Genomic DNA, 14,823 nt, shown 5'->3' on the forward strand with positions numbered 1-14,823 from the left:
GCAAGAATTAAACATGCAATGAAATAATAATAAAAAGAGCACTCGACTGTTCCTTGTTCTAAAAATAGCCAACTACAATAAATCAAACTCAATCAGGAACTCAACCAACACCTTGTTTTCCTAACAAATATTCCTGTTGTGGCTAGCATGACTCTTAGGTTCCCACACATAGAAAACCAGGAATTTGTTTACACTGTTGACAGTGCTTCCTGAGAACAACTCATAAGCAGCTCCCTCATCTTTATATTCAGTGAAAATAATACATACACTTAGTTATTTAATAGATGTTCTTTGGCAAATAAGAAGCCTTTGTGATTAGCACTTGAAAGATAAAAAGAGTGCAACTCTCATAACTTAAAAGCAGAATATTTTCTCAACATTTAAAAAAGATGATAAAAATCTGCTGCATTTGCCTCAGGGTCTATACAGATCATTTGCTTTTTCATATTTTCCACCATGTCTCTAATCTTCTGTTGGTGATTATAAATTACTATCATCTCAGCAATGCTTGCAAGTCTCCTTAGTCATCAAATAGCTTTTGGGGAACTACTTGGAGACAAAAGCGTTGGTCACAGTAACCATCAGAGTTGCTAGCAGTCACACTGGAGAGTCCACAACCTGACACCACCAGTTCTAAAACTGGACAGACCAGCAATGAGGCATATAAAAGGTTGTGTTAGAAACCACATCACTTCCAATGCTGCTATCCTGTTTCTTGGGAAGTCTGAAGACTTCAATGGCCAGTTATCAATCCATTAGTTTTCCTAATCAAGCACCTTTGAAATACAGACATTTCTACCTGTATTCGGCTGTTTCCCCAATCCGCTACAATAATATTTCCATTAGAATCTACAGCTACTCCAGTTGGTGCATTAAATTGTCCATTTCCTTCTCCATTTGATCCAAACTTCAGTATGAATTCTCCCTCCTGGTTAAATACCTGTATGGGTTAAAACAAAAACCTGAATATGGCATCGTATCAAATATTAGTAATCTACTACACACACACACATACACACACACAGAGCTCAGACACAGAGGTGGAGGTGCCCAGGAACCCTTCTGCAGCTTGTGCATCTTTCAAGAAGAGCTGAGTGCAGATACAGCACTGGGAGTCAGTCCTACAGAAACACAACTGAGCAGATACACTCTTCTCTGACTTGCATAATCTTAACACATATTGAGAATCATGGCACGCTGCTCTCTGTATAGACAGTTCAGCAACTGAATTCTCTGTGATGTTAACAGGTTTAGATAGCAGAAAGATGGAACCAGTCAATGACTATTCTGTCAGTGACCTCGATGCACCAATGGAACCAAGTGAGATAGAGGATGTGTAATTTACATATTACCATAGCCATCTCTATTTATTTTGGTCCATCTTGGGCCCAGGCCCAGCTGTGCCACAAGGTCCAACAGCGTTCTTAGAGACCAGCTGTGGCTTGCACAAGAAAATGCAAAGACCTGACGAGCGCCAAGTGCACTGAAGTGCTAAGAAGGGGAAGATGTGAGGAAATCATTACTCACAGTGAACAGAGAAAAAGCATTTGGGGGAGAAAATTAATGAAGTACCAGGTTGGTGCGTCAGATGATTAAAGAAAGTAGAAAAAAGCCAACTAATAAAAAAAACAGGCAAAGATGTATTGCTCTCTCCCTGGGTTAAAATGGGGATGGTGAGTGACTGAATTAGAGAGAAGACTACATTGAGTAGGATTTTCCATAGAAGATGCCTGCAGGAAGGAACGCGCTTGAAGGTTAATGGGGGAGGAAGGATAATGTTGCCGAGTGAGGATGTTTCATTCAGGACACTGGTGGCAGGAAGAGGCTTTGGGACCCGTAAGAGTGAAATTTATTTATTTATAAATGTATTTGTTATTTAAAATGAAATGTACTCTCTGCTCTTTTCCCCACCATCTAACAAAAGATAACAGCATCACCCAGATTATAAATTACTCTCCAGAGTGTCAACAATTATCTGTACCAATTTAGAGAACACTACAAAAATAAGAATGTTTTCCAGTTAGTACCAAGTTGTAACAAGTAACATTTTTATCCCATTGAGTCACACCAGAGACAGACGGGAACGCTCTGTTCTCATTAGGAACGCAATAATTATAAATTTGCTAAGATGCCACACTTCTTACATCTCTTCACTTGCTTTTTTTCATTTTAGTTTGCCCTTGTTAACTCTCTCCAGGCATTCTTGTTACCACGGTAAATCCTGCTGGTAGAAGGGTAATTTATGGATTCATAGGCCTCCTGCTGCTAAACCACGTAAACAATCTGCTTTAGGGCTCCTGGAGCAGTCTCGGTTTCTTTGTTGTAATCCAAACCACATGAGCTGCCCCTTCCTTTCTAATTCCAAAAGGATACAAGAGCAAGGTCTTCATTCAAAAACTAGATGATTCAGCACTGCTCAGGACATGAGGGTGTCTATGCTTAGACAGCGATTGCCTATTTCAGGTGGATATATAAGATTCATCATTGCAATTATGAACACTGAAGAACTGGACTGAGGGTTCATCTTTGTGTTCAATCAGAACAGGCAGCCATTAGGTAAAATCCCAGGGATTTCACCGGTGTGTGGGACTGGCACACATGGCCTGAGAACCCGGGTAGGACAGCGCTCTGCTGCCTGTGTCCTCCTGCTGCTGCTGCTGCTGCGTGTTGAGGGAGGGAAAAAGAGCGCAGAAAGTGACTGAAAAGGAATGTCACACCCTGAAAACAAACAAGCATAGGTGAGTAATTTCTGAAATGGCCTGTAGCTCCTTCATATACATTTTCCACCACATGACATCTCAACATGTATCCTTGCTTTGGTTTATTATTGGGACAAACAAATATACCACCCTATCTTACCATGACTGTTTAACAGGCCACAAATCAGGACGTCCCATAGGTGTAAGGACTAGTGGCCAGTTCTGCCCAGTGCAGGAGGTACTGGGTGAAAACCGATGGTCTGTGTTACACAGTTGTTAAGAGTATCAGGTTGTAAATGGATCCAGTAATCTTAAAGCTTACAGGTATGGAATTAAAGATTGTCAGGTATCTTTACTTTGTTATAATTTTATTCAACTAGAAATGTGGGAAGCTTTTACTGGGAAATTCAAAAGCAGTTACCAGACTTACTTAAAATAGGAAAGAACATAGGGTAAGTAACAGGTTTGGCAGAGCGCTAACAAAAATAACTAAGTTGATATTATTTATCTCAGGTACAACTTATGTTTAAGCAACTGAATCAGAGAACATTATAGTGGCACCAAAAGCAACGGATTATATCTCCATTAAGCAATGTAGTGCATGCAAAGGTCTCTGAATGTGCAGTCTTTATATCAGACCTCATACATACAGAGTGTGATCTCTTTGTTTTTAACAATACTTTATTTTCCCTAAGAAAGTACCATGACAAAATAAAAAGCTTTCCAAGTTGCCATTAATTGACAGTACCTTGACAGAATGGTTATGAAAATCTGTAACGATAATTTCATTGTTGCTGTTTACAGCTGCAAAATGAGGACCTGCAATGCAGAGGAAGAAAAACAAATAATAAAAATAATACCACTAAATAAAAAAGTTTGCTTAAATAAAAAAAATTATTCAGCCTGCCAGAATATTATATTTGGCTTCTGAGCAATAATTGTCAAACTGGGAATATCAATTTCAAATTAAGAGTAATTTTGTTTCATGTTTTAAAAAGCTCAGCATGCCTTTTTGTAAACATGAAGAATTTCTTTTTCAACCAGTTGTCACTGTTATCAATAAGCATTGTTCATTCCTTCTTCTCTCATATACTGATGACCATGTAGATATTTATGTGCTTATTAACAAGACAAAACGTGTAGTGCTTAGGCATAAAGTTGTGTATACACTGAAAATAGTTCTCAAAAAAGTTAATGTAAAGTCTTAATTGAAAGTGTCTCTGCTTTGTGTGCTCACTTCTTACAAGCATTTGAGCAACCAAGTTTTAGGATAAATACAAAAGTTACTTAGAAGAACACAGGGAAAAAAGTGTATTTTTTTGCTTTATTCTGTGTATTGAACTATGTGCGCAAACTTGAATAAAACGAAATGGTAGCTTGGAAACAGGCAAGTATGTGAATCAAAATACTTGGTCCTATTTTGAGTTATTAAACAGATCAGAACTCAGTTTAATTTTCACAGTACATCAGTGTAAACTATAAAAGGAGTGAAAACCTTTACACTGAAAACACTCAAGTAATGACAATTCACCTGTTTTATGTAGCTTACCACCAAGAAAAGGTGATACATTTCTCAAATGCACTGTTACAGAGTATTCGCACACTTATTTTCAGGAGGTATTCTTATAAATCTTTATAAATTAAAGAAATTGGACATACCCAGAAAATGTTGGTGACACTTAGCTGTATTAGACCCAAAGCTCTTATAAGTTATATATATATGGCACTTGTGCCATAAGACATTGCAAGAGATCTCAAGTCAGATGAAAGCAGTTACACCATTGATGGTATTTCTCTCTTATGCTGTGAACCAGTCAGACCATCAGACCAATCTATAACTACTTATTCAGAGTGACCCAACACCTGCAAAATGACCTGCATATGTAATTTGGCATCTTCATTTCAAATTTTGAAAGGACAGCTATGCACTCAAAATATATCAGTTTGGGTTTCTTTAAACTTAATTGCATGTTCTAATTGAAAGACACCATGTGCAAACAGTCAGTTGAATGTAAGTGGCAATTTCCTCAAACAGGCATTTTCCATTTGCCTAACTACGTCTTCCTGATCTCAGTCTTAACACTATCCCATTACACTCATTTTCTAATGGGAAGATACCACCTAGGGCATTGGTTAATGTGTATCTGATCACTGAAAACACAAAGCAGGTGTTTGAGCTGATTATCATGAACAGCAGAGTGCGGGCATTACAAAGCATTTATAAAATGCTAGTTAAGATCAGTCTTGGGTCACTGATCTGAAATGCTTCCAGGCACAGAGAGGTAGATAAAACAATCTGGTTACAGCTACATTTGCAGAACAGATGTTGCAGTCTTCCTGACCAATTAAACAAAGGGTGAAGTGAACAGGAGCTGTACATTTAGTAGAACCTTTCCCCCACAGGAAAAACAAGTAGGATGTAGCGTCTTCAACATGCTCAAACATCATGCAAATGTGAGCAGAAGAGGCAAGAAGAGGGGATTTACATATTACCATCAAGTGTACCTGCAAACTGCTTGTCACCGTTTCCTCGACTACCGAACCTGGTGACTATTTTCCCGTTTGGCTGGAAGATGAAGACACAGCATGCTTTATTGTCCACTACAATGATGTGTCCATTACGATCCACAGAAACACCTTTAGGGCCCATGAGCTTTCCAGACCCAATTTTGGCCTAAAAGGGAAAACACAAAACAGGAAAATACATTGGCATGATAGAAGTAAGTTAGTACAGTTCAGAGTGTATTACAGGCAGACAGCGGGTTGGAGAGACATTTTTGTCATCAGAAGTTTCCCATTGGTAAGTGATTGTTTTTATCAGCTCTTACTGTGTACTTCATAATTCTGTTCGTCAGCTGAAAAAAGACTGCTTTCTGTATGTCCTTTATAGAGTAGAAAATCTGCCACCTCAGCAACTGAGTCCAAATATACAACTCATGAGAAACGCAATCATCAGATTTGTGTGTCTTGATAAACTACAGCATCTGTCAGGAACCATTACAAATGGCTGTATAGCCAGCACTAGTGTACCAGCAGGATAGGCAGACAGGCATAAAGGACTTCTGCCTCCTACTGCAAGCTATTTCTGAGTCCAGTGACCATCTGGTTATGGACGGGGAAACATGCCTTTACCACTGCCTGCTACATCAAGGCAGTCAGAGCTTATACTTGGAGCATCAGAGCTGGGTGGGATGTAGGCTATGACGTCCTGTGTTGCCTTTCTTGGGTGAATGAGGCACCATGCAGCTTCTGAGTGCTCTTGGAAAGAATTTGAGCAGAGCTAAAGCTCAGGCTAACCTCTATATCTTCCACCAGATCCACGTGGGATTGCTTCATTTACTGCTTAGACACATGAAGTGTCAGCTGAAACCTGCAAAGGAGATAGGATCGTGCTGCCAAACAGCAAATAAAGTAATCTTTGAAACACTAAACAAATCAAAGCTTGCTCCTGCCTTAGGTAAATAAAATTATTTCCATAATTGTAAATAGGCCTTGTGACTACCAAAAACATCTGCCAGCATAATCAGCAACAGGAGGGGAATTATATACAACATTCCATATTGTATCAATGGAAAAACCTTCAGTGGAGATGAGGTGGATTTCACACACAGTGAATTATTTGGAATGGCTAGAGAGCTGTCAAAATAACTCAGAAAATGTTAGAAGCATTCTTTAGTAGGATCAAAAAGAAGGGGATCTAAGCAACAGCATCCCATACAGCCCAGAGAAAGCAGAAATTGAGGCAAAGCCTCTAAAGGACCCATGACCTACCTGGGCATATACCCAAGAAGATTCTAGGATCACCTTGCAACCCATTTCACATTTTTCACCATTCTGCTCTTTTTTTCAAGCAGAGGTTCTAGAAACTGGTTTAATCTACATAAAAACAGTTGAGTTTTGACCTTTCAGTTAGAAAAAGTTTATACAAATATGACCTAATTGTTTGGGGGTTTTGTTGTTGGAATGCAGCAACTTGCTTTCTGGTTTTGGTTGTTTTTTTTAAATGAGGGGCAGATTTGGAAGCAGTTATCCAGGTTGGTTCCAAAAGTCTGGTCTCCTGCCAGCCTCTTTACTGTGCTGGACACGCAATCCACCAAACAGGCTGTGTTCAAAGTATGGATCCCAGAACTTTCAGATCCTGTAGTAATTTGAGAGAGACACATCCTACAAACTGAGGTCCATCTCTTTGGCAGAGAACATGATTTCCTGTTTCCTTTGGAATTTAAGTGAAATAGATACTGAGATATTTGTCTTCTTTATGAAACAAGACCATTTTTCACATCACTGCCTTTGCAGGGTGGGACAGATCACCACCTAGAACAAGCAATACTTCTGACTTCTCTGCACCTCTCCCCTACCTCCTGCAAGTGGTGAGGGGTAGCTGAAGCTCTATTAGTCTGTGACTAACTATCAAGGTGGGACAGATTACAGGGTATGGAGAAGATCCATTACCTGACTCATTTCTCTCAATTCCCTAATGTTTTCAAAGCAACCAACCATGTTAGTATCTGAAGGAGCTCAACTACCCTTAGCAAGCCCCATGCTCCTGTTCCACAGTACATTCTCATGGGTGGGGTTGCAGGTAGAAATAGGAGCCATCCCAAAATAAAGCCATCTAGGTTCCCTGAGGCTGTCGGGTACAAAGTCACCAGCATTACTACACAACCTCTTTCAGTCTCAAATAAAGAAAACTCCAGGGAGTAAATCCTGCAGCTTCAAGACTATGCTTAGCCAGCGTGCAATGATCATGTGTCTGGTTTATGTTCAGGTACATATGCTGTTATAAATTGCTATATATTTAGGCAAAACCCACCTAATTAAATCATGCTAAAATATCCCCAGGGAGAACTATTAAAAATGACTTTGTGTTCACCAGGGGAAAGATATGAGCAGACCTACAAAATGTATTTGGATTGCATAACAACAAAGCAGCAAAAACATAAACCAAATGCAAATCAGTAGATTTATTTCCTTTGGGGTGATTAAATCATATTCCCTTCTTTCTTCTGGGATGCCCGTGTGTTTGTCTGCTTGTGCATTGCACCACCTCTTTACCATCTTTCAGGATTCCTATGGAAAAATGACTCAGGCTTATGAGTACAGTGTCTTCCTGCCCATATAAATACATATGGAAAAAAATAATGAATAAATCACGTACTACATTAATGGGCACTCAGTGCTGAGAAGAGTAATAAAAATCACTATTCTTGGGCCAGGATTTAAAATATAATTTGCAGGCAGCAATAAATTATGCCTAGCTAGAGTTTGCAGTACTTTTTACTAAAAATCTCTGTTTCCAGTTTAGATCAAAATATGCTGATGACACATTACTGGGTCTGGCTGAACATATGCTTTGTATATTTTTATTTCAGAAGGTTTCTTAGAATTATAGGTTTGATTATTTAGAACAGAACATTATGAAACCCAGTCATTCCTGTTAAGTGTATGAATGGAAGTATTTTCAGACTTTTCTGCCATTAGAAATGAATAAAGTATAATGAATCATCTGAACCCTTAATACAAATAATGTGTTTAATTGAATTCAGTCAAGGACGCTATGTCCCTTATTTTATAGGCTCTTATGAATTTAGACTGGTTTTCAAATATATGTTTATAAAGTCACCCTACCCAGATGGAAAATATTCTACTGTGTGATATTCCTACAGGTAAAAAAATCAGCTAGCCTATATAAGAATTTATAAAGACTTTTCCACTGTAGAAGTAGGTGTGTTAGGGCTTTATGTTTAACTCCACCAATCTTGTTGCTGTCTGAAAGGTTCATGATTGTCAGGAATTAATTTACAGACTTTCAACACACAATCTTTTTCTGTTTGAGAACTTCCCTAATACGGAGATACAGCTTTGTCACACATTGCAATGTCACACCATAAATGGATTTATCATTCACGTGACCATCTTAATTCAAATGTGACCACTTAACCACAGTCCACAGAACTATTCCTATCTGAACATGCAACCAGCTTCAAGCAGCTCCATTCTTAATTCTTCTAATGAGACAAGAAAAAATAAAGTCTGACAGATAAAATGTTTCCTTTCATGTTTGCCCACTCATCTAAACTTGATCTTGACTTGCAGCCCTGTTTGGCTGATAACAAGCTATCTTAGATACAACCCTTCAAGACTAGAAAGAACATAATTCTCTCCTCAGAGGCCAAAAATCATTCTCTTGGCTCTGTTCTCCAGTTCCTTCACTAGATTTGAACACCACCACTGCCACAGAAGCTGATACTGCTGCTTCACCATGCATTCTCTCCTTACTCTAGCAACATGTCTTCTATGACAGTTCTCCTAAGGAATTTCAGAGTAATTTATAGAGGAAGCCAGCACTGTTATCTGCCTTTTATAGATGAGGAAAATAAAGCACTGGGAAGTGAAATGGAAGATCACTAGTCACCTGTGAGACCCATGGCATAGCCAGAAACAGATGCCCCAATTCCTAAGACCCTATTTGAGGCGTTATCATTCACAGGATAATACAGCCTTTCACTTTAAGACACTCGTGTTTTGGTGTAACTTTAGATTAGGGTTTGTCCACCTCTGCATTATGCAAGTTTTACAGCCTTGAGAAAACAGAACTCTGTCTTTGTTGCTACCAGTGACTGAGGAAGGTGACACTTTTCTGCCTGGCAGTGGAGGTTGCTGGGGTGAGTCAGCCCAGTGCCGTAATCAGTGAGATGCCTGGGCCTGGCTCCAGGGGAAATTTGCCTTCTGGCTCACGTGACTATTAAAATGCTGCTAAGGGAGAGTAAGTGTAAGCAAATACAGAAAGAAGGGGACACCAACAAAAATAGTTAAAGTTCAAAACAGCCCCCGATAACAGAGTTAACAACTGGCGGACCACCTGCATCAGAGTTCGTATACAATGACAAAGGCACAGTCCTTTGAAGGGAAACACCATTATCCCTTTATCTAACTCTCTGTATATCTTAGCACAGCGTTGGCCAGTTTAATCTGACAAAGCCTCTGTAAGAATTACCATTGCCAACACACAAGAAATTACAAGGCTTTGCCCAGATTCCCACAGGCTAGATCTGTGATATCCATGTCTTGTGCTTCAACTATGTGATTATGCCTGCCCTCCACATATAAAATGCTTCTACAAACATTTGTATATTTTTCTGTCATAAATATAGCCTGTTGCATTGAATCTAAAAATATTTTATATCATTGATGCTTCATCTCTCATTTAATCAGTCTAGTCCCAAGAACTATAAAGTTCGATGCACTAACTTGTATTAACCACACAAACATTGGCAACTTTACACAGCTCTTGCAATCCAACAAAAATATTGACTAAAAACAAAGCTAGGCTCCATGTCAGAGTAACTACCTTAATAATTAATTTTTTTCAGTACCTGTGTCCCTGCTGCTAGCATATAGAGCCATGGCTTTTTCCTCCAGAGCTGGCACCATCCAAAGTGCTGGATTTACAACATGTCTTGAGAAGGAAGGAAATCAAGCCCTCCATGCTCTGTGTCCAGATCAAGCCAGTTCACATTAAAGACTTTAATAATTATTTAAAGCACACGTAGGTTACTCAGAGTATTTGGATTCTTAACTAAGTGACATCTTTCTTTGGTTTTGTTTTGGTGTCTTCATGTTATTCAAGGTTTTCCGGCTGGTATGTATGGAGTAAATAGAAGAAGTCATCATCAGTCTGCTACCTTATTTTTCTCCTCCATATGTCACTGAAGAGCCTTATGTCCTCCTCATAAGTTTTTATGTGTATCTGTGTGTATATACATATATGCACACACATTTCTGCATAATCAGAATATTAATGATATGAAGGTTGTTGAGCTAGTCCATCTAGACTTGATGACATTAGCTATCCTTCACTATAAGTTACGGAAAGGCATCCAAGCACCTAGTATGTACAACTGTAAAATGGAACATATCGTCTCTATTTGGTGTAACATTAGCATCACAGCTGTGACCTCTTCCTATTAATTTTACAACGTGGCTGTGTCATGGGTTTCCACATCACAACAATGGAATTTGGACTAAGTTACAACCAAACTATGTAGTTTCTTGACAAAAAAACCCATTACTTTGCATTCCTTTGTAAGACAGAGAAAGCTCAGGAGAGTTCACATGGTAACCCATACCTTAAATTTTCCATCTGATGAGAATATGCTAACCCATTTGTTATCATAATCTGCAATAATGATGTCACCACTGGGATGCACAGCCACTCCTGTTGGCCGTTGCAACTGGCCAGGAGACCTTCCTCGTATGCCAAAACGACTTTTGAACTGACCATCATTGGAAAATATCTGTAACAGAAAACATTCATTTTAAAATTAGGTCTACATAATAACATCATCTATTTCTTGGAGCTTAGATTTTAGCAAGTCACTAATGAACACTACAGTCAGGAAGAGAGTTAGGAACATGAAGCACTTTTACACGGTCCATATTTGAAAGTGAAAGTGATTCTAATTTAAGAAGAGGCTTCCATCTGGACTCTAATTTCAAAATAAAGAAGTTCTCTGCACTTACATTGCACTGTTTCTTCAGTGATCTCAAAGTTCTTTACAAACATTAGTGAATTAAGCTTTACAATGTCCCTCTCAGCTGGAAGGAAGTGGTGTTATTCCCATATTAGAAATGAGGAAACTGAGGCACTGTGTGACTCGGCCACAGTCAAACACTAAGTCTGTAGAAAAGATAGGAATAGAAGCTAAAAGAGAATTTCAAAATTTAATTATTTGACTTAGGGATAAGTACTAGGCCATCTCCTAAGAGATGTTTTAGCCACGCAAAATTCAGTCCACCGGTTGTGTCCCCAAGCCAGGTAATTAGACACTGAAGTTCCTCTGAAGTGGCTGCAAATTACAAAGTGTGAGGGTGCTGATAAATATTTGACTCTGTCTCTTTGAAAAGGCCTGGAAACAAGTTCTTACTGCATGTAGCTTGCTGATTCTCACACACTGAAGAACAAGCCACACACTGCTGCCTTGTTCGTTGCTACCACATGGACAGCCTGAAGAGTGATTACAAATTGTTAATGGTAAAAAAGATACATGGCGAGCAAAGAAAAAACACAGCTTGATTTTAACACAGGTTACAGAAGCCAAGAAATCATGGGTGTCGGGGGTGCTACCACAGAAAAGATTTGATCATGATAACAGACAGAAAAGTCAATTAAGTAGACTAAAAGCCATTTGAAAATGACATCTACATGTTTATTTTTGTATTTGTATTTGCTTAAGAAATTGTATTTGTGGCACCTTGCCCTAGATTTATATTTGGAAACATGGAGCGATAAATTTACAATGTAAAATGGTATTTACAAAAAGGCATTTTTCCAGATTATTGCACCACTTGTTTTCTTCATTCATTGTCAAATATCATAAGGAAGGGAAATAAACTCCTATATACATACTAGATATAGTGTAGATCTGAAAAACATAGCTGCAGGTCAAGAAGATGGAATGATAATGGACGACAAACAAGTTGAGCTTCCTCTGTATTTTCTGTATCTGCTTGACTTGTACAAAATGTGTCTTTCCTGGACTACAAAGAAGGCAGAGGTGTGGGGGCAGGGAGAAAAAGAAAAATACTGGAAGTGGCATATCCTCATACCTGCACACACTGGTTGTTACTATCTGCTATTAATATTTTTCCATTTGTAGATGCAGCTACACCTTGAAGATTTGTAAATTCCCCTTTGTTTCTTCCTTTGGTGCCTAAAATTGAACACAAAGTACATAAGAAATCAGGTTAGACAGGACTAATCAGTCAGGACCTAAATGCCAACACATGCATTTATTACATCCTTGATCCATAGATTTCTATTTTGAAGAGTTCTTATCACTGCTACAACTTCAAAGAACCATCTCAGTAACATATCCACAATTCTAAGTACAAGAAGGGATTGTTCTTACTCTTTGGCATGTATGCCATCTCAGCGCCCATCAACATAACTACCTCTTTGGCCTTCACAAATCAAAGTGTTCACAACTTCCCTCTTGTGTGAGGGAACCAGTAAAATGTTTTTTCATAAGCGATGGACTTCTTTTAAACTGCGGATTTTTATTCAACTGAGAAGACAATGAAAGGGGCAGTACTGTGGGAACATACAGACAGAGACTAAAATAAGAACATGGACAGATGACAAGGTTTTAGTACAATTAGCTAAATCTCCTCAGTGATGCCAAAAAGTTGAGTTAAAACGTATCAGTGATCACTTTGGTTGGGGCCATTTCAAGACAGGGAATTTTCCTGTTCACTCATACACAGTCTCCTGTCGTAGGCTTCAAAAATCCCCTTAGAAGGGAAACTCAGATGAAGAACTGGTTTTGAATGATTGGGACCTGTGGGCCAATGAAGACCAACACCTGGAGACTGACTGCTTCTGTAAAGACCTTAGATTGTTCTAATAAAGTAGTGTACACACACAGAGGTCCCATTTTTACCCAGGACAAATGTAATAGTGATTTACATAGAACTGTCTTTTCCCCATTGGCTTAAGGCGATAAGGAGCTGTAAAATGTCAAATTTTCACAAAAGGTCATTAAGTTTAGGTGCCTCATTACTTAGATGTTTGTTCTGAGATGTTCCAAGAAGAGTCACCCAGCAAACTGGTATCTTTAAAAAGGCCAGCCCTAAAGTGGCTGGTCCAAATTACACCTGGAGCACAGGAACAGCATCCAAATTCCTGCTTTGTTTGTAATGGAGGCTCAGGGGTCTTTAGACAAGACTGCAATTATGATCTTGGACCCCAAGGTTATTCATAATGAATGAATGAATTTCGAAACAAAAAGACTCTATAAGTTATTCTTTCCAATACTTGGATGCAGCACTATTTTTCCTGGTGAAGTATTTTTACAAGCATTCACTGGCTGCGTATCAGACATTAATTGGTTTCAATATATGGTTTTAACAGAAAAACATGTATTTTATTTTAGTCAATCCAAAATATCCTGGTGCTCAATGATTAAAACTATTCTGACTGTGATACCCAATATAAGACATACATATTAGCTCTAGTTTGTATTTAGCTTTCATTAGGGATGTGTATGCTCTTAACAACCCTTCTTTCTGCTCTGGTGATGGCTGTGGGATGCATATTTCCCGTCACTGGCTAACAAGTAACATTTAATTCCTCTGCACGTGGTGCTGCAAGCATGTCCCTTTGTTTCAAGGCTTGTTTTCTTGAACACCATATGCTCCATCCTCTAAACAAAGCAAATACTTCTCAATTTTTCTACTGCAAGGGGAAAGTACATATTCAGGGAATAGTGAGTTACACACCAATTACATTACCCCCACTCGAGCCATTTCTGTGTATTCTTTTAATGAGCAGTGCCGGAGGGATGCATGCAGTAATTTTTTTCCACCATATGCTAATGATAAGTTTCCTTTTTGCCTTTTAGCCAAAGAGAATGGATGAAAAGGGAGAAACATTCCTTTTACTACTGAGAGTAAAGGGAAAACATTTGTTAGAAAAGAGGAGGCGTAAGCTAGAGCATCTGGAACCAACTAGCACAAACTTTATGGAATGTATGCTCTTTACCCTTAGAAAAATGTTCTTGAAAGTCAAGGAATTTCATTTTTAAAAATAAGAGACACCTATATAAAGAGTTACTCAGAGTGTTCTTCAGTGGGACCTTGTAAATATACACCAAAGGAAAAATCGAAGAAATTATCCAGGAATGCCATAGTCACATTTCACAGTAAGTTTAAGAAATAGTAATTTATTAGCACAGCTGCAGATGAAATTCAGCTCCATGCAACGTCCTTGTACATAGCACTTTGCAGCTATTAAACCCACCACATAGGTCCTAATTTGCACACAGGCCTTTATACAGTCCCCTCTGGAGTGGCACATATTTCTCTGAAGAAGAAAGCTGAGGTTAGTGAAACACAGCTTATTTCCTAACTTATGTTCAAGAGGAAAACAGATAACTTCAACTTTCTGATTTGAATAATTCACATGCCAGCAAAGATTTGAGTCCAAGCACAGGCAGCGGCAGCAGTTCAGATGATGAGAGGAAATCTTGTAGTAAAGTTTGTCAGCCTCTGGAAAAGCAGGCTCCTGCAACTGACTCTGTAACACCAAAGGATAATAGCTCCATCCTGTAAGTAGAGATTCCTG

The 14,823-nt window shown here is 38.8% G+C and overlaps 1 protein-coding gene across 15 annotated transcripts in view; it reads right to left on the reverse strand.

Moving 5' to 3' along the window:
- The window catches only part of TRIM2 (tripartite motif containing 2), a 117,788-nt gene that overhangs the window by 4,689 nt on the left and 98,276 nt on the right, over positions 1–14,823 (reverse strand). For all 15 annotated transcript variants that reach the window (XM_030010531.2, XM_030010580.2, XM_030010571.2 and 12 more), the window contains 5 exons: positions 12,309–12,412; positions 10,829–10,996; positions 5,205–5,373; positions 3,448–3,518; positions 800–940 (listed from right to left, as the gene is read on the reverse strand). In XM_030010531.2, coding sequence (XP_029866391.1) covers positions 800–940; positions 3,448–3,518; positions 5,205–5,373; positions 10,829–10,996; positions 12,309–12,412 — 653 coding nt within the window. The remainder of the gene's footprint in view (positions 1–799; positions 941–3,447; positions 3,519–5,204; positions 5,374–10,828; positions 10,997–12,308; positions 12,413–14,823) is intronic.

The sequence above is a fragment of the Aquila chrysaetos genome, chromosome 1, assembly GCF_900496995.4.
Source record: "Aquila chrysaetos chrysaetos chromosome 1, bAquChr1.4, whole genome shotgun sequence".
Taxonomy (NCBI): Eukaryota; Metazoa; Chordata; class Aves; order Accipitriformes; family Accipitridae; genus Aquila; species Aquila chrysaetos.